Source organism: Pithys albifrons, chromosome 8 (genome assembly GCF_047495875.1).
Source record: "Pithys albifrons albifrons isolate INPA30051 chromosome 8, PitAlb_v1, whole genome shotgun sequence".
Taxonomy (NCBI): Eukaryota; Metazoa; Chordata; class Aves; order Passeriformes; family Thamnophilidae; genus Pithys; species Pithys albifrons.
In genome coordinates, this window is record NC_092465.1 from 6924672 (window position 1) to 6942806 (window position 18135).

Genomic DNA, 18135 nt, shown 5'->3' on the forward strand with positions numbered 1-18135 from the left:
TCTGTGTGTCTGAACTGCCATTGTTAACATGGCACTGTTTGTGCATTTTACTGGAATTTCAGTGGATATGCTGAGAAATGCTGTGTTTGTCAGCACACGTTGGCAAGGAATATTTGTGTTCCTGTCCTCTTCACCACATCTCCCTCCCACCAGATGCTGCTTGGGCACTGCTGTGTTTGTATCTTTGCTCTGATATCCTCATATTAGATAACCTGTATTGTTGAAGGAGGTCTGTGGTTTGTTTCTGAGATGCCTCTGCTCTAATTGTTGTGGTCTGAGTCATTTTCTACACTTGTGTGTGAAGTACAACTGCAGCAGTGGGTTGTTGTGAATTCCAATTGATTTCAGGCCTCAGACTGTTTTTAAAATCCATGATTAATGCACCGAGAGCAGTTGGCCTCAAAGATTCTGCAGAAAGAAATGCTTGTTTTGTAAACTTCCATTCAAGCTATTAACAATGAGCACTGAATGAAAAAAAAAATCAGTCTTTGGGCAAACCCTGCTATTTTAAAATTAGAATTGTGTCTTAGTTGCCTGCAAATAATTGTCTTTGCCCAGCTGCAAATCACAGGCCCCAGACTCAGGAGCTGCCACTACAAATAATTCCCTTCCTGCCTTTTTCCCTTTGGAAGTCTGAGTAGACCTGGGGGCTTTGTCTTGTTCTGGTTTCTCCCTTTGTTTTCATGGCTCCATCCCCAGCAGCAACTGCAAGGACACAGTTTGTTACTCATCAAAAATGGAGCTGTGTAAGAATTAATTTTGAATTAATCTCTTGGTTGAAAGACACTAAGGAAATGGGCAGACCCTGGTGTTGGCACTGGCAGAGAGAGGGTACAAAGTGAATCATGGGATGGTTTGGGTTGGGAGGAACTTAAAGATCCCCAAGTTCCACATGAGGAGCTTCCATGAGCCAGAAACATTTCAGACCCAATTTGGGTAAAAATGCACACAGTAAACTAAATATCTTAAAATACCCTTAAGAAATTCACATCAAGGATAGCATTTAATGTTTAGAAAATATCAATGTGCTGAGCAGAATTTCCTGGGTTAGGATGAGGACTTGGAGTTGTCCTTGTCTTTATATGGAGTGGTGACCAAGTGACTCCAAAATGGACTGAAAATCAAATTAATTTTCTGGTACTTTACCTGGTGCAATTGGTGGGGGAGAGGGAGTGTCTGCTTTTATTTCCAAATAAATGTGACAGCTCTGGAAGGCAGATCTTTAAAATCAGTCTGACATATAAATAATCTTTAGACATGAAGTAGCAAAACCCAGTTGTTTCTGAAGGACATAAAAGAATTGAAGATGCTCTTTCTGCCTTGAAAACATCTCCTAAGATTACAATTAGTGTATCATTAGACCTAAGCAGCAATCCCATTTTGCAATGGCAAGTTCTCCAGTAATGCTAGAAATGGAATGTATCTCTTTAGAGTCATTGGCATGCTTTCAATTTCAGACCAAATTCACTCCTTGTAGTTGTCACCAGGAGGAATGAAGTCACCCTTTTGCCCTCCATTGCTTCTGTAAATCCATAACTTAAATTTATAGGAGTCAATTTGTAAGTATTGCTTTATGTGTCATATTTAGTATTAATTTCTGCTTTTTTTCCCCTGTCTTTTTTCTTTTTCAGGTGTATGATTGCTGATGAGGTAAGTGATGTTCCTGTTCCTCTAACACCATTTTTTCTTGTGTTAATGCACTTCGTGCAGGTGTGACTTTCTTTGTTTGAGAGATGTGGGCAGAAAGGCTGGGAATGAAAGCAGCCTAATTCCTGTGGCACTCAGCAGATACTCTGAAAATACCTCAGTGAGGGAAAAATGAATCCTGACATGAGTTCAAAAGAATCCTTGAAAAAAATTAGAAGGTTCCTTTTAATTTTCTGTAGGTAGGTTAAATCTCATCAGTTCTTAGATCTTGAAAATATTCTTTCAGGCAATTTTTTAAGCCCTTCATAATTGCATTCTTAATGGATTAGTAGACATTCTTGGTCCAAAGAGATTTTGAAATAACAGATATAGTTTCCAGAGATGAATTTTTTTAAACTCACTGCTCAGGTGGTAACAGTGAAAGTCGTTGCTGCCCTACATTTGAAAATTCACATTTTAGGGAAATCTGAGTCCAGCATTTCTCCCCACAGGTAAAACATTTTTGTAATGATGCTCCTGGTGTGTTGTCAGTGTAAAACCTTTCTGAAAAAGAGGTGCTATTTGGGGATTGGTTTAGTCTCCCCAGTTCTAACTTGGATTTTCCTGACACGCTGGAAGGGAGAGAGAGGTGGGTTACTGGGATTTGAGCATCTCCTCATGTTATAAAAATCTCATTACAGCTGGAGATGGACTGTCATGGCAGAGAATGGGAAATTCTGGAATGTGAGGAGTACAAAATTATTCAGGGGAAGAGAAAAGGGGAGCTGGGAAAAATCAAACTATCAGCAGTGTATTTCTTATTAAAACAGTTCCTTATATCCCTCCTTGAGTGAGAAAATGTGCAGTGTGTGATCGTGTTAGCAATAAAAAGTCCTGAAGTCTACATTTATTCCAAAGTAAATAATGTATATTTTGTAATGACAATAGGTCTGGCACTGTGGGAAATGTTGGGCAGTGCTGTGTGCCCTGTGCTTTCTGTCTCAGAAATAAGAGAATGTTGGTAAAAGAAAATATTAGTGTTGTGAGTTTGTGTACAGAGAGGAGTGAGGTGTGAAAACCTGAGATTGTAGAATTACCTGTACCTGGATTGTGTGGCTGTAAAGGTTAAGTAATAGAATAAGAATATTTTTGAAAGGTATTCTAAAAATATGTCTCCATTCTTTCTTGGAGTGGGGACAGACAATGGTTTCCCCCAAAATTCAGGTTTTCTGTGCCTTCCATTTCCATGATGGAGCAAGATAAGTTTAAATGAAACCCCAGGACTGTAGTATTTTCTCCAATTTTTCTTGTCTCTCATGTTGCCACAATCTCCACTGGCCATCCTGTCCATGGGCTGTGGATCCACCCATGGGTGCACTGATCCCCAGATCCCTGCTTTTATTCCTTGCTCCTTTTGCTCAGTTGTCTGGATCATCCCCAGGGACTGGGCAGTCTGAGTTAGGGAGACCACTGTGGCAACAAAATAAAAATTAACATTATGTTGTTGTTTAATTATTTTTTCACTTGGGTTTGTGTTCAGCTGGCCTGTTGAACACTGGGGACACAAGGGGGACTTGCAGGAAAATCTTAATGAAAACTTGGCAGCTTTGAATGAAACTTGGTATCATAGTAGCTCTGTGGTTATTTTTCCTTCTAATAATAGTGGAAATATTCATTATATTTTCTTCTATAACTGGGAAATCTCTTCATTGTATCATTACATCAGTAGTGGAGATGTGAGTAAGTTGTTGGTTTATGTCCCTGCTGTGAGTAGTTGGACAGCAGCAAATCCACTACAGTGTCACTGGATTCTGTGGAAAACCCCCAGGAAGAATTTTAAGTCCAGTCTGTTTTGATGTTTAACAGTAGCCTGGAACTATCTCTTGCCATGTGAACACGTAGAGAAAACAACTGCAGTGTTATCTTTTAAACAAACCCCTGAATTCTGGATATTACATTAATCTGTTGTTAGACACAGCAGTTTCTTTTCATTGACCTACTGGTTCAAACCAAAAGGTCTTCACACAGACCTTTCTTTGTTCTTCAGTTGCCTCTGCAACTCAGGACAAAGTTGTTTTTATTCTAAGAAGGCTCCTATATGTTTCTTTCCTTTGCACAGTCTTTTGAAAGTGTTGTGGGCAGCTTAAGTTAAAGACTGTGATGTTGTTCTAGTCTATCCCCTTAATGAAAATCTTCTGAAATGAGTGGGTATGCTTGTGTTGGCTTCAGTGAGTAACCAGACATATCACATGTATTAATCCAAAGGAGGGTCTGTGGTAACAAAGTGATAATGAAATAGGTACTATGTGAGGGTTCCTTTAGCTGGTTCTGCCTTTGCAAATTCTCTGTAGCCCTTCTGAGTGGATTGTGCTTTCTGAGCAGAGACTTCTGGTTTTAATGTTGTTCTTTTCTTTTCCCAGATGGGGCTGGGTAAAACAATTCAAGCAATTGCCATTTCATACTACTACAAAAATGAATGGCCCCTCCTCATTGTGGTGCCTTCCTCTCTGAGGTACCCTTGGGTTGATGAGATGGAGAAGTGGATTCCAGAGCTCTCTCCAGACGACATCAGCATCATTCAGAATAAAACTGATGTGGGGTGAGTGAAGTTTGTTGTTCTTCCTTGTCCTCTGCCCCTGCTCAAGCAGAGCCACCCTCTGGGATGTCAGATACACCCTCTGGGATGCCAAATACACCCTCTGGGATGTCAGATACACCGTCTGACATATCAGATACACCCTCTGGGATAACAAATACACCCTCTGGCATATCAGCCACTCCTCCCAGTTTTATGTTGTTGTATTATAGTATTAACTCATTTTCTTTGAAGTTGAGGAATCTGGGTTTTTTCAAAGTAGCAAATGCTTCTCTGCTGAAAATGAGATGCCTTCTGTGTGTCTCAGACTGAACATACAGAGTTATTTCTCAACCCTGATGACTTCATTAGCTTCTCTAAAACATTTTTTGAAAACTTCTGGTGTACATCACAAAGAAGGTAATTGCTGTTTAAGTTCTATTTAGTGCACTGAGAAAATCTGTAAGTTAGAATAAGTAATCCCTAAATAACTGAAAATGTCACCATGACCGAGGCTTTCTATCTTTAGACTTAATAACATGGATTCATCAGAGAGACCACTACTTGTATGTTGTTAGAATAACTCTCCTATGACCCTAATTACAAGGGTGGTTTTTCCTTTGCTGGGCTGTGATTACTTGTTGGGCTCGTGGAGATGTTTGGATGTTGTTCTGAAGCTCCAGGTTGGGGGAGACTCATCTTGGTGTGTCCTGAGGAGCATCACAGATGACTTGACCACCAAGTTTGCTGTTTGGAAATTCCATGTGGGAACTGCAGAACTCCAACTGAAAATGCGTTTTAAAAGCTTAATCAAGGGTTAATTGCTACTAATAGTCAAAATTTATAATTAGAATATAGGAACTAAAATGAGCTTTTTCTGTTTTTTAAGCTACTTACCTAAGAGGCACTCAAACCTGATGCTTGAGATGGTGAATGAAGACAGGGGAAATGTGGAGTGAGGAAAATGAGGGCAACATTGCATGGCAAACCAAATTCTGTTCTAAGACTTTTTCAAGGCATAGACTTTAACCATTATCACTTACTTTTATCCAGCAACAAGGAAAGATGAAAACTTGGGTTTCTACTTGTTTAACTCCCAGGAGGCTTCCTAGCTACAAGTGAGGTTGTTGAACTAATTAATATTTTAACATTAGAAAGTGTTTTATGCGTTTGCAAGGAAATGCAAAAATGCAGCTGCCAGGCTTGGTTTAGCATTTTGTTACATTCTGCTTCCATATGTTCTGCTTTGATTTCTCTGTTCAGTCCTTTGCTTCTCTTCAAAACTTCAGCAACTAAACTTACTGCAGGGGTGTTTTTTTGAGTTTTTGATTTAAACAGGTTAAAATACACTTAGACATCAATTAAGGTGCTTGTAATTTTGAACTAGATTTGAAATTGGATGTCTCTTTAACAGCTTTGAGTTCCTGTGCTGCTCAAAGGCTCCTGAAGGGCCACAGTGCTCTCTAGTGAATTTTAAAATCAATTTGTATACATCTCTAAATTTATTACAATAAGTTAAATACTATTTTTTCATCTTGTGCCTTGTCAGTTCCCTTTTTCCAGTGGATTGTCCCCCTGTGATACTCCTGGAAAGGGGCACAGGTTAAAGTAATGCAGCCAGAGAAAATGAAAACCCTTTTAAATGCAATTTATGTCTCCTGAAAATGATGGTGAAATGTGTGTGGTTGATAAGTGGGAGATGTTTTAAACACCAAAAGCTGTTAATTGGTCTCCTGACAGCACACCAGTCAGTTAGTCCAAAAGGAGACAAACACACCTTCTTAAATAACCTCTTTGCTGTACTGCTTTTCCCACAATGAATATTTACCAAGAAAAGTTGGGTATTTTCTCTTTCAGGGGAATATCAACCAGCAAAGTAACAATCCTGGGGTATGGCCTGTTAACTTCTGATGCACGAGCTTTGATAGACACTTTGTACAGGCAGAACTTCAAGGTGGTTGTGATTGATGAGTCCCACTACATGAAGTCCAGAAATGCCACTCGCAGCAAGATCCTCCTGCCAATTGTGCAGAAAGCCCTCAGGGCTGTTCTCCTCACTGGAACTCCAGCTCTGGGAAGGCCTGAAGAGGTATTTGATGGCCTGAGTTGTGTTCTGTTTTTTTTTTTTTAGGAGAGCATCAGTAATAAATGGAGAGTTGTGTGGTTTTCTTGGGTGTATCCAATGACATGAAGTGTGACATCACAAAGGTCCTATGGGGAGAGGCTGAGGGAGCTGGGGGTGTTTAGCCTGGAGAAGAGGAGGCTCAGAGGTGACCTCAGCACTGTCTAGAACTGCCTGAAGGGAAGTTCTGGCCAGGTGGGGGTTGGTCTCTTCTCCCAGGCACTCAGCAATAGGACAAGGGGGCACGGGCTCAAGCTCTGCCAGGGGAAACTGAAGTTGGAGATCAGAAAAAAATTCTTTGCAGACAGAGTGCTCAGGCATTGGAATGGGCTGCCCAGAGAGGGGGTGGATTCCCCATCCCTGAAGGTTTTTAAACTGAAATTGGCCGTGGCACTGAGTGCCATGATCTGGTAAAGGGACTGGAGTTGGACCAAGGGTTGGACTTGATGATCTCGGAGGTCTTTTCCAACCCAATCCATTCTGTGATTCTATGATTTTTCAATCAGCTTTATTCATCGGCAGAGTATTTCTATGAAGTCTTGAAATGAAAAAGCACTATTTATGTATATTTATAGCAAATATTTACAGGCAGTTTGTTGTTTGACCCAATCTATGTCAAAACAGCAGCATTTCCCTTGGGTGAATAAATAAGCTTTGTATTTTTTAATTCTTCTCTTCCATGTTTTCTTGTTCAATGTGAATCTTCTCCAAGGCCCTGTCTGAAGGCTCCTGTGCAATGTCTTTCCCTGTGGGCCAAGCTGTGGATTTCTCTGCAGCTGTGCAATGTAACCTTAACACAATAATCATGTATTCATCACTTCCCAATACTCTTATGTATTTGCAGGCAATTTTTAATTTTTCACTGTTGCTATTTTTTTTAATGCAGCTTTTCATGCAGATTGAGGCACTGTTTCCAAGAAGGTTTGGAACTTGGAGTGAATATGCTAAAAAATACTGCAATGCTCGTGTCAGGTATTGCTCTACTTGCTTATTTATTTTCTTATGACTGTCTTGGATTTTATTTGCCATGACGAGTGAGATGATCAGCAGGTGGTCACTGCTGTAACAGACCCTGGACACCCAGGGTCAGGTACCATCTCCTGCATCAAAGAGCATTGGGAAAAGGATTATAAATTTATTAAATTAATTAATTAAATTAATAAATTTGACTTTTATTAAATCAAAGGGAAAGCTCTTAAAGCCTGAAATGAAATTTAAGTGCCAACATTCCCTTAAGTAAAATTATTTCCAAATTTACTGTTGTTAGCATGAAGTGTGTAGGTTTTACTTTTAGACCTGGAGTTTTTGCTCTCAGTCTTTTGTTCATTTTCATGTAATAATTTATGTCTCCCCTTGTGGTGGGATCCAGGTTTTTTGCTATCCCACCATCCCTGAGTGTAAGAAAAGTCCAATACTTGTTTTTCTCTGCCTCTGATCTAAAATAGAGGGGAAAGAAGCAGCTCCAATTTAAAAAGCTTGTTACAGTCTGGAATGTAAAAAGTTATGAGAAGGGAAGAACCTTTAAAAAATTCCTTAGAGAAGAAAATTTCATATCTCCAACTTTGCATATATCCAAAATAACAGATTTTTATCAAGTAAATTAGCTGGCATTTAGATTTAATTTTTACAGTAATAATTACATGGTTTCATTTTCATAAAACTTGTTTTTCTCCCTTCATCACAGGCATTTTATCAGTATTTAATTTCAAATAACATGCAAGAGCTCTGTCTAATTTTCAGACCGAGAAATGCTATTTTTTCCATGTGTTTTGACTGAATGCATCTGTAATGTTCACACCACAAGTGTGCGTGGGCACAGCATGGTTAGCTACTCAATCACAGATGATTAGCTTATTTTTGGAATGCCATAAATGTAATAAAAATCAAGTTCAGGGCTTGGCAAGCTCCCAGTGAAGAACTTTGCCTTCGTGACTTGACTGCAGCAAAACATCCTGTGGCAATAAACTGGATGGATTTGTTTTGTGCTTTTATTTTATGTTGTGGGTGGTTTTCACTGAGGTGCCTGTGGACACTTGTTGGAAAGGTGAGCTCCAAGCTCTTTGTGGAGGTTTTTGCTGCCATTTCTGTTGGATCCCCAGCACTGAGGCTGGAGGGAGGAGGCTTTTATAAGGACAGACACAAAAATAAAAAAGGATATGAGCAGAAGATGTTGGTGTCTGCCACCTCTGTCCCATTCCCAGGGTGTTGTGCCAGCACTTCACCAGAAGTGAGTCCCTCAGCCCCTTTCCCATGTGATTGTGGTCCATCAGAACACTGGTGATAAGCTCAGTAAAGCTTAAAATTATCTGGGTTTTAAATACAAATGACATGCTTGCAACATCCCCTCCTGGCTCTGGAAAATGCTGCCTGGGCTCTTCTACAGAGGCAGCAACATCTCTCATTTTCCTTATTTCATTATCTCCAGGCAATGATGGCAGACCAAAGCTGCTGCTCCTGCTGAAATGCTTCCTTAAACACAGCAAAGCAAAGAAAGAATAAGGAAAACTAAGTTAATAAATTCTTTCTCTTTTCAACCTTTAGTTTTTTAACATTAAACCTCCTCCCTCCATTTAGCCATGCTCATTAAATAGTGTTACATTTAGAGATGGTGCCTTAAGCTTTAAATCCTCTGACAGGAACTGGGAAGGAATTCTCAGGGAGGGCAACAAAGGAATATTAATGGTGATATTTGCATTTTTCATGGTGGCTTTCCTGCCTATAATGACTGAAGATTTCTACTGAGCTTGGAAGGTCTAAGGTTAATTTTGCATTTTCAGGTTTTTTGGTAAAAGAGCACAATGGGACTGTAGAGGAGCTTCAAATTTAGAAGAACTGCATCAGCTTCTAAGTGAAATAATGATCAGAAGACTGAAGAGTGATGTCCTAACTCAGTTGCCTCCCAAAGTCAGGCAGCGCATTCCCTTTGACCTCCCCCAGGCTGCAGCAAAGGTGCATTTTTGACTTTGCTACAAACTCATTTGTTGGGAAACAGGAATCTTCCTGTATCCATCTGCACTTGTGTATATTCATGTGTGTTAGATGGAGTTACAAAGACTGGATGAATATACAGCATGGCGTGTCTGGTACTCTTAAAATATAACACAAAGATGCAATTTTTTATTGTCTTCTTTTCCCATGGATTTTGAATCCTGCAGTCCCTTTTAGCCAAATTTGACAGGGTTCTCAAAAGCACTCAGTTCCTAAACACTTTCCATGGTTTGTGCTGTGTGTAACCTCTGCTCTCTCCTGCCCTTCAGAGCCTGAATGCCACTTTTGCAGAGTGGGAGAAATTAATGAGAAACCCAAACTCTGATGCTCCTGAAAGCCACTTCTCTCAGGTCATGAACCTGATCACACACCTGTACAAGGAAACAGCCATTGCCAAGGTGAGTGTGGAACTCTTTCCCTCATTCAGGAGATACTCCTTTTCCCTGTGTGTTTCTGGGATAGTCAGAACCCCTTTATGATGGGAAAAGGAAGTCCAAGGGCTGCTGCTGTGGGTATGGCACTAACCAGTGATCCCTGATAAGTTTTGTTATTAACTGTCATCATTACTTTGATAGTTTTTGTAAAAGATACTGAAAATTGCATTGGACACAATGGAATTCTATGAATGCTTAAATAGAGCAATATTTTATGATTATGGTATCATGGAAGTATCAGAATTATTCTTTCAGGTTTGATCTATGGTTTTATGTGTGTGCAGATACAGAAGCTGGGATTAAACATTGCCTTGTCTGTTTGAAATATGTTTGTTTTTTTCCAAATATGGATTAAAACATCAAACAATGATGTTGTGACTAAAAGGGGGTTTATCTACATCTTAATCTGGAAGAAGTGCCATGTAATTATGTGATGTTTCCAGGATAATTTTTTTCTCTGAAGGTATGAGGTTTCTCAAGGACATAAAGTGGTGGCATTTTTTCCAACAAAATTAATAATTTCATACTTAGTAGCAATGTTAGTGTTTGATGGTGTTACGTGGATGAAAAAAAGTATGAAAATTTACCTTTTTGTATTACAAAGGATCAAAAGACATTAAAATAAACTGTCTATTTGAACATTTTGTATGCATGAGAAATGAAAACAGTCTTACTGCAGGCTGGAGCAGTGAAGGACTACATCAAAATGATGCTGGAGAATGACAAGCTGAAGTTCCTGGTGTTTGCCCACCACCTGAGCATGCTGCAGGCCTGCACCGAGGCTGTGATAGAGAGCAAGGTGAGGGGGCCCAGCTGTGCTCACAGGGGTCACTGCACAGGCACACACGTGTGAGCTGTGCTGGGGTGCAGGGGAACTGCACCTGGGAGAGGAGTTCAGGGGTTTACACAGACACAGCACTGCCACTTGGCTAAAAGGGATCATGTGGGTTTGAAGGACTGCTTTGTGTTTGAGGATACTGTAGGCACACTTGCATCTGGTGTGATACTTTATTATTATTATTATTCTTAAATCGATGCTATAGGCAGTTGTTTTCCAAGCTTTTCTAGCAATGTGCCCCTGTCTACTTTCTTTGGGTTTTAACAGCTGAGGGAGCTGGGGGTGTTTAGCCTGGAGAAGAGGAGGCTCAGAGGTGACCTCAGCACTGTCTAGAACTGCCTGAAGGGAAGTTCTGGCCAGGTGGGGGTTGGTCTCTTCTCCCAGGCACTCAGCAATAGGACAAGGGGGCACGATGGGCTCAAGCTCTGCCAGGGGAAATTGAAGTTGGAGATCAGAAAAAACTTCTTTGCAGAGAGAGTGCTCAGGCATTGGAATGGGCTGCCCAGAGGGGGGGTGGATTCCCCATCCCTGGAGGTTTTTAACCTGAGCTTGGCCATGGCACTGAGTGCCATGATCTGGTAAAGGGCCTGGAGTTGGACCAAGGGTTGGACTTGATGATCTTGGAGGTCTTTTCCAACCCAACTGGTTCTATGATTATCATTTCGCCTGAATTTTTCATTCAAAGCAATAGAACTGTTTGCAAACAACTTCCACAGTACTTTGACCATGGACTCCCAGCTACTGCTCCCAATTACTCCCAATGGTGTCTGGCTTTGCTGTTTTATATTCTTACTATTTTTTAAATGCTTGGAATTTTACTGAATCATGTCAGGGAAACTCCAGATTCTTCTGAGGAGTATTCCATGGTAAGATCCTTTATTTGTTCTGCCTTCTACTTCTCTAACCAGGGAATACTAAACCTGCAGTTCTGTAGGTGAAGGCTGAACTGTAACTCCAAGGGCAGATGGGTTCTGGTGTATCCCTATCCAGGACAGGGATAGAACTGTTGTTTTCACATATTGACTGGGGGACAGAAGGTATTTGAGTCCCAGAGCAGCCCCTGCGGTGTCACTTGGTGCCTGCTCTGCTGTTACAGGTTCGCTACGTCCGCATAGATGGGAGTGTCCCTTCTGCAGAGAGGATCCACCTTGTCCATCAGTTCCAGAAGGATCCCGAAACAAGGGTTGCTATCCTGAGTATTCAGGCAGCTGGCCAGGTATGACGGAAGGGAAAATAGGGGAAATAATGCACTTGAGGGATGCAGGTACTGAAGTCATGGGTGACTGAAGTGATTTATGGAGGGCAGTTTGTCTTCATGCGATTTGTCTTTTGCACTCTCAACCCTAAGATTATATCCCCCTCAGGTCCAAGTGGCAATGCCCAGTCCCTCCCCCAGGGCAGGGAGTTCCACAATGGGTGATCTGACTCTGTGAGTCATGGGGTATTTTTGGATTCATTGATGGCCCATCAGCAGACACACCCCCTCAGGCTGGGTGTGAAGGTGCCAACGACTCCCCAGAGGGGAGTTATCCCAGCTCCTCTCTCACAGGCTCCTTTAACACCCAGCTCACACCCTGAGGGGGCCGAGTGAGCCCTGGGCAGCTGCGGCAAATGGTCCATTGTTAACAGTTCATGGGAACTGAATAGAGGGTGTAGAATGCATAGCTTTGGTCACATCCACACAGTGATAAACCGGTCCCACCTGCTGAACTAGGAGGTGGTCCCTCTTTCTTCCATATAAATACATCTTCTACAACCTTTAGCTTCCTTTTGCTTCAGACAAGGAGTTGTTTTGTGCATGGGTTCTTTTTCTCTAAAATGCACCTCCTCCCCTTGCCCAGGGCCTGACGTTCACCGCAGCCACCCACGTGGTGTTCGCGGAGCTGTACTGGGACCCGGGGCACATCGCGCAGGCGGAGGACAGGGCGCACCGCATCGGGCAGGGCAGCTCCGTCAACATCCACTTCCTGGTGGCCAGGGGCACCATGGACACGCTGCTGTGGGCCATGCTGAACCGCAAGGTGGGCGTGGGGTGGGGCCGGGGCACCCCCAGCCCCTGCACTGCAGGGAGCCGAGGGGCTGGGATGGGTCACGGCCACGGGAGGTGGGTGGGTGTTTGTCCTCCAGCTTGTAGTTCTTCTGGTTGCTCAGTTTACAGCTTTAAGCTGTTCTGCTCACTCAGAACAACTGATTATGGTTTTTCTTTTATAAGCATTGTGCTGTAGGGGACAGTGAGTCTGTGATCCTCTAATGTTTGACATAATTGATGAGGAAATTGGTCTTAGAGTTCAAGGTGTATCCTTGAGAGAAAAGCAGTTTGGAGTGCACTCTTAAGGAGGAGTGAGGCCCCTGAAGAATGGCAGAGACCTTGAAGCCAGTAGAATGTTTCCATGTTTTTAGAGAACTGACTAGCCAATTGTGTGATGACATGCTGTAAACAAAGGGCAGATAAAAAGTGAAGCTGTAACTAAAAATAAAGCTCTAAGCTCATAACCTTCTGTCCTGCTGCTGCCTGAGTCCGTCTCGACCTCTTCTGACCACCATAACTAACCAACTAACTCGCCCCCCTCACCCCAACATTGTGCCTTAACTAAACTTCCTTTCTGGGAGGCACAGGCATTCTCAGATAATCCTTCTTTCCAAGATTACACAAATCTTACTTTCTGTTGCCATTTTCCACAGGTATTACCCAATTGTTGGTAGGAATCTTAGAACCACAGAATGGTTTGGGTTGGAAGGGACCTTAAAGATCATCTCATTCCAATCCCCTGCCATGGGCAGGGACACCTTCCACTATCCCAGGTTGCTCCAAGCCTTGTCCGACCTGGCTCTGGACATTTCCAGGGATGGGGCAGCCACAGCTTCTCTGGGCAACCTGTGCCAGGGCCTCACCACCCTCACAGCCAAGAATTTCTTTCTAATATCTAATCCAAATCTGCCCTCTGTCATTTTAAAGCTAGGAGTAGTTCCAGTCTGCTTTTTTCCCTTACTGGGAAGATCTTTGAGAGTTCACAGAACTAAGAAAAATAATTTGACTGTTTTGCTTCTGTTACCTTTTTGTGGCCTTTGGTACTGCTCATTAGTATCTTGTCTTGGTAACTGAGGTGTGTTCTGTGAGCTCTTGTGTCTGACATTGCCACACATGTCAGTGTAGAAGGAACTGCCTTTTAAACACAAGGGGCCACAATCATTTGAGTGTGATTACACAGGATTTATCTGATGCAAATGTCAGCTCCTGGCTGTGCTTCCTGCCTTTGGCTGCCCTTGTACTGGAGTGGTTCTGGGGGTTTGTTCCCCACAGTTACTGCAGTGAGACACTGGTAACCATTTGATTGCCAATATATTCCTCTGCTTCTGAAAGATAATCCCTGCTTAAAGAATCCAAGTACTGCAAACTGTACCTGACATTCAGTTGAGGAATCAAATTCTGTATTCTGCTTCTTGGAGGAACCTCTGAAAGAATCTGTCAGTCTGGTACATTGTGAGTGTCCTTAAATGTGGCACAGATGGGGCTCAGTAATTCAACAGCAATTTACCTTACAATTCCATCACTAAACTGCTGCTGTCAATTAATTCTGCCTTTGTTTGTCTCCATGTGCCAGGCAGCACAATGTTCAGACTGTAAGAGATGGGCACAATGCATTTATTCTCATCCAAGTCAATAAATACTGATGTTCTGTGTACAGCTTCACTACTCACAGAATGCTGAATGCAGGACTTGGCATAACCCTTGCAGAAATGGATGCTGAAAGAATAGGTTAATCACTTGGTTTTAATTACAGCAGCTTCTTCCATTGCAAATGCTGAATTAAGTTTGCAGGGGAAGCAAACCGGGTGGTTACAGGTGAATGCATTTGTTCCAACACATGAATTCCTTGGAAACTTGATGCAGTTGTCTTTCTGCAGGCCAAAGTCACGGGCAGCACCCTGAATGGCAGGAAAGAGAAAATGCAGGCTGAGGAAGGGGACAAGGAAAAATGGGATTTTCTGAGTTTTGCTGAGACCTGGATCCCAAATGAAAGTCTAGAAGATCCCCAAAATGAACTTTTGTTTACACATGTAAGACTTGAAACTTAAGTTTTTCTGTTTTATGATACCTGTTGTTTGCCTAGGCTTTCTTTGCACCACAGACTTACTAATGGAGAAACACTAAATAAGTAGGAAAAAGGAATGTAAATTCCATTTTAAAACCTCAGTGAAGTTTGGAAAAGTGCTCTGCTGGGAATAAATGAGAGCCACTGGCTTCTGATGGACCTTGTGTTATGTTTAGGGGACAGATCCATCCTCAGAGTCAGATAAGACCAAGTAATTTCTGGTTAAATTACATCTTTATTGCCTGTACTGAATTTAATTGACTGGTATTTAAAACAGTGTTTTAAAACCTTTCCTTGTAATGGTTATCTTCAAAAAAGGCACATACAGTATATGTAATACACCAGTTCTGTGGTAGTGCTGTTGCAGGATTTTCCTGAGAATACTGAAAACACTTTTCACAGAACAGAAGAGGAAGGTTGAATTGCTCCCTGTTTGGCCTTTAAGGAAGGTGTCTTGTGTTTCTGTCTTCAAAGCAAAACCAGCTACTTGTATTAGAGATTAATGGAGAAAACCAATAATTTTAACAGTTTCTGATGCAGTCATAAGTGGGCTTTAAATGACTGTGATTCTCTATTTCTTTCCTAGTTTGAGAAGGAAAAACAGCATGACATTCGTTCTTTCTTTTCCCCAAAATCCTCCACGGAGAAGAAACGCAAGAGATTCTCTGGCAGTGAATTGTTCCATAATTCAGAGTCCTCTGAAGGCACAAAAGGAGAGGATGCAGAGGAGAGGGATGGAAACCTGGATTCCACCCCAGTAAAGGCTGTGGGTACAGTTTGCCCTGGAAGTACCTGTGAACACGAAGCCAAAAGAGCGAGAAGCACAAGTGACTCTACCCCAGGCAGCTCCAGTAACAAAACCAAAGTATCCTTGAGTGGAGAAAAGTCCTGTTTGTCTGCAGAAGAAAACACTGAACTCCCTCCTGGTGGCTTGGACCCTTCAGGCAAAAGTGCAGCTGTGCACGAGGTTTGGCACTGCAGTGTCTGCACCTACAGCAACAGCCACCTGCTGCCTTTCTGTGAGATGTGCAGCTGCCCCCGGGGCAGCCACGGTGAGGATGGGCACGGGGGAACAGGCACTGTCAGTCCAGCTGCGACTGATCTCACAAAATACAGACTTTTTCAACATAGAAGTGCAGGCAAAATATGAAGAATTGTGCCTTTACATAAACAGATACCTGCCAAGTGATCCTTCTTAATCTTGCTTTCCCCAAGGATCTTCCACAGGAGTCTAATTTGAGCCAAGTGGAGAATTCACGTAAATATTAACAGGAAATAAATTTATGAGGAAGGATATATATTCATGTTTCTTTGCAGAAAATAGAGCATTCCTTTCCTTGAGGTTTATATTATTCTGAATACAATTAAATGGCAAACTTTACCTTTCAAAACTAAGCAATGTGATACCAGTGTTTTATTAACTTATTACTGTAAATTTGTCATGAGAGACATTAACTGGAAAATACGGCTTTTCTTTCTCCAACAGCTCACAGTGGATTCCTTGTAATAAATTCTTTTAAGCTATCTGGAAAATTAATGAAACATTTTTATAAGTCTGTCCATATTTGTCATTTCAGTTGCAAAGGAAGGAGTAAAGTTCTTTTTACTTCTTCTATTTATTATATATAAACCTTTGTGCCTGTTCAAGTAAGGACAACCTCTGAATTTCACAGCTATAAATCACTGCCTGGAAAGCTGCTTGGGTGGTGTACAATGACTGTATATAATACAGAACTGCTAACTGCATTATTTATTATATATATTTTTACATTAAGCTGAGTGCATGGGGTTGCAGAAATGAAAAGCTTTGTTCCATGTGTTTGTTCTCTTAATATTGACATTTTCTCCAGTTTCCTGAGTGGTTGCACTGGGGAATAAAATGCCATTTCTTTGTGTTTCAGTGACGTGGTTGTTGATGAGGTACCTGTATAGGTAACATAAATTTCTGGTTTCTTCATCTTTAGGTGAGAGAAACTGTGAAGTTCCCACGAGCCAAACTGGGGAAGATGAGTCACAGGAGCCCAGGAGGAAAGAACAGAGAGCAGAGTGCAGTGCTGAGGGTGGAAGAGAAGATTTGGGGGAAATGGTGACCCAGGAATGTGCTGGAATCGGGGAACAGGGAACTGCTGGCACTGAAAGTGGAGAAAGTGGAAAAAAGTGTGGAGAAGGTAAAGTGGGACTCCTTTGGTGGAAGGATTATATCCTGCTGGAAAACTGAATTGAATGCCTCTGGCATGAAAAAGTAGCTTTTAAATGAAACGTGACATTGTTGAGACAAAGAACATACACTGGCACATGATTCCTTGTTTCAGCCTGGGCCATGTATTGAATTTTGGGGGTGGATAAAGCCACCTTTCCATACAAATCCTGGAGCAACAGAGCTTTGGCTGCTTGAGAACTGTGCCAGCTCTGATCTGTGCAGCTTTCTGGGAACTCAGGGATTCCCTTGTGCCCAGGACAGCACAGGCAGAACAGGTGATGGGGAATTCAGGAGAAGCAGGAAAACAAAATGCACAAATACTTAATACCTTCCTGCCTGAGCTGTGCACCTGCTGTTGCTCTGGGATTAGATACATGTGTAATATTGGTTTTGGTGTCTGAGTAAAATGAATGAGGAACAAACTTTGTAATGTCATCATCTTTTGTCTTTGCAGGGGGTGCAGGTGAATCAGACTCGTTCCAAATATATGATGGGCTTATGTTTTGTGCAAGCAGGAATACTGATAGAATCCACCTGTACACAAAGGTAAACATGGAATATCCATGTTCAGTGTCATTTTAAAATTACAAAGTGGAACTTCCTCCACTGAAATGTGTCTGTGTACTTTGTTATGTTTATGTAAAAAGATTACTATTTTTGCATTAGCTGAAATGTACAAAAATTAGTTATTTTACCATTCTGCTTCTTTTTATCAATGGGATTAAGTGATAATTCCCTAGATATATAACTTCTAACACTCCTCTTGTCTTACAGCATTGGGCTAATACATTAGATCACTGTTAGAAATGCCAGTGATAGTTCTTTAAGATTCCTGTTTTATTATTACAGTGTCCTATCACAAAATAATTTTAATAGAATGCCATTCAAAATGAAAATAAAAATGCCAGTGAATCCTGACAGACAAAGTAAATAAAATGTTGTCCCCACAGTTTGAAAGCTCAGCACTGCTGCTGTAGGTCAGTGTCTCCCTGAATAAAGCACATCCTCATTAATCTGCAGTGGTAATGGGAGTGCAGAAACAGCAGGCAGGAATTTTCCAAGTCATTATTCAAGGGGGAGTCAGGGCTTTCCAATTTCTTCTTTTATGTGATAGGAAAGTTCACTGGGGAGATTTCTTCAAACTCCTGAGTGAGTCAGTGTGTTCAGGTGCACAGATAACTGAGGGCAAGTCTCTGAGAAAATACATTTTCATTAGGCTGATGCACATTATTGCTTTAAACATTAAGTGGAGAACTTT

At 41.6% G+C, this 18135-nt stretch overlaps 1 protein-coding gene across 1 annotated transcript in view; it reads left to right on the plus strand.

Annotated features, from left to right (window-relative positions):
• ZRANB3 (zinc finger RANBP2-type containing 3) overlaps window positions 1-18135 on the plus strand; it is a 42257-nt gene that overhangs the window by 18184 nt on the left and 5938 nt on the right. Inside the window, exons 3-15 of the mRNA XM_071561674.1 lie at window positions 1632-1650; window positions 4047-4225; window positions 6059-6290; window positions 7210-7295; window positions 9101-9272; window positions 9581-9709; window positions 10425-10544; window positions 11680-11799; window positions 12425-12604; window positions 14490-14642; window positions 15264-15729; window positions 16642-16845; window positions 17332-17423. Of these exons, the coding sequence (XP_071417775.1) occupies window positions 1632-1650; window positions 4047-4225; window positions 6059-6290; window positions 7210-7295; window positions 9101-9272; window positions 9581-9709; window positions 10425-10544; window positions 11680-11799; window positions 12425-12604; window positions 14490-14642; window positions 15264-15729; window positions 16642-16845; window positions 17332-17423 (2152 nt within the window). The remainder of the gene's footprint in view (window positions 1-1631; window positions 1651-4046; window positions 4226-6058; window positions 6291-7209; window positions 7296-9100; window positions 9273-9580; window positions 9710-10424; window positions 10545-11679; window positions 11800-12424; window positions 12605-14489; window positions 14643-15263; window positions 15730-16641; window positions 16846-17331; window positions 17424-18135) is intronic.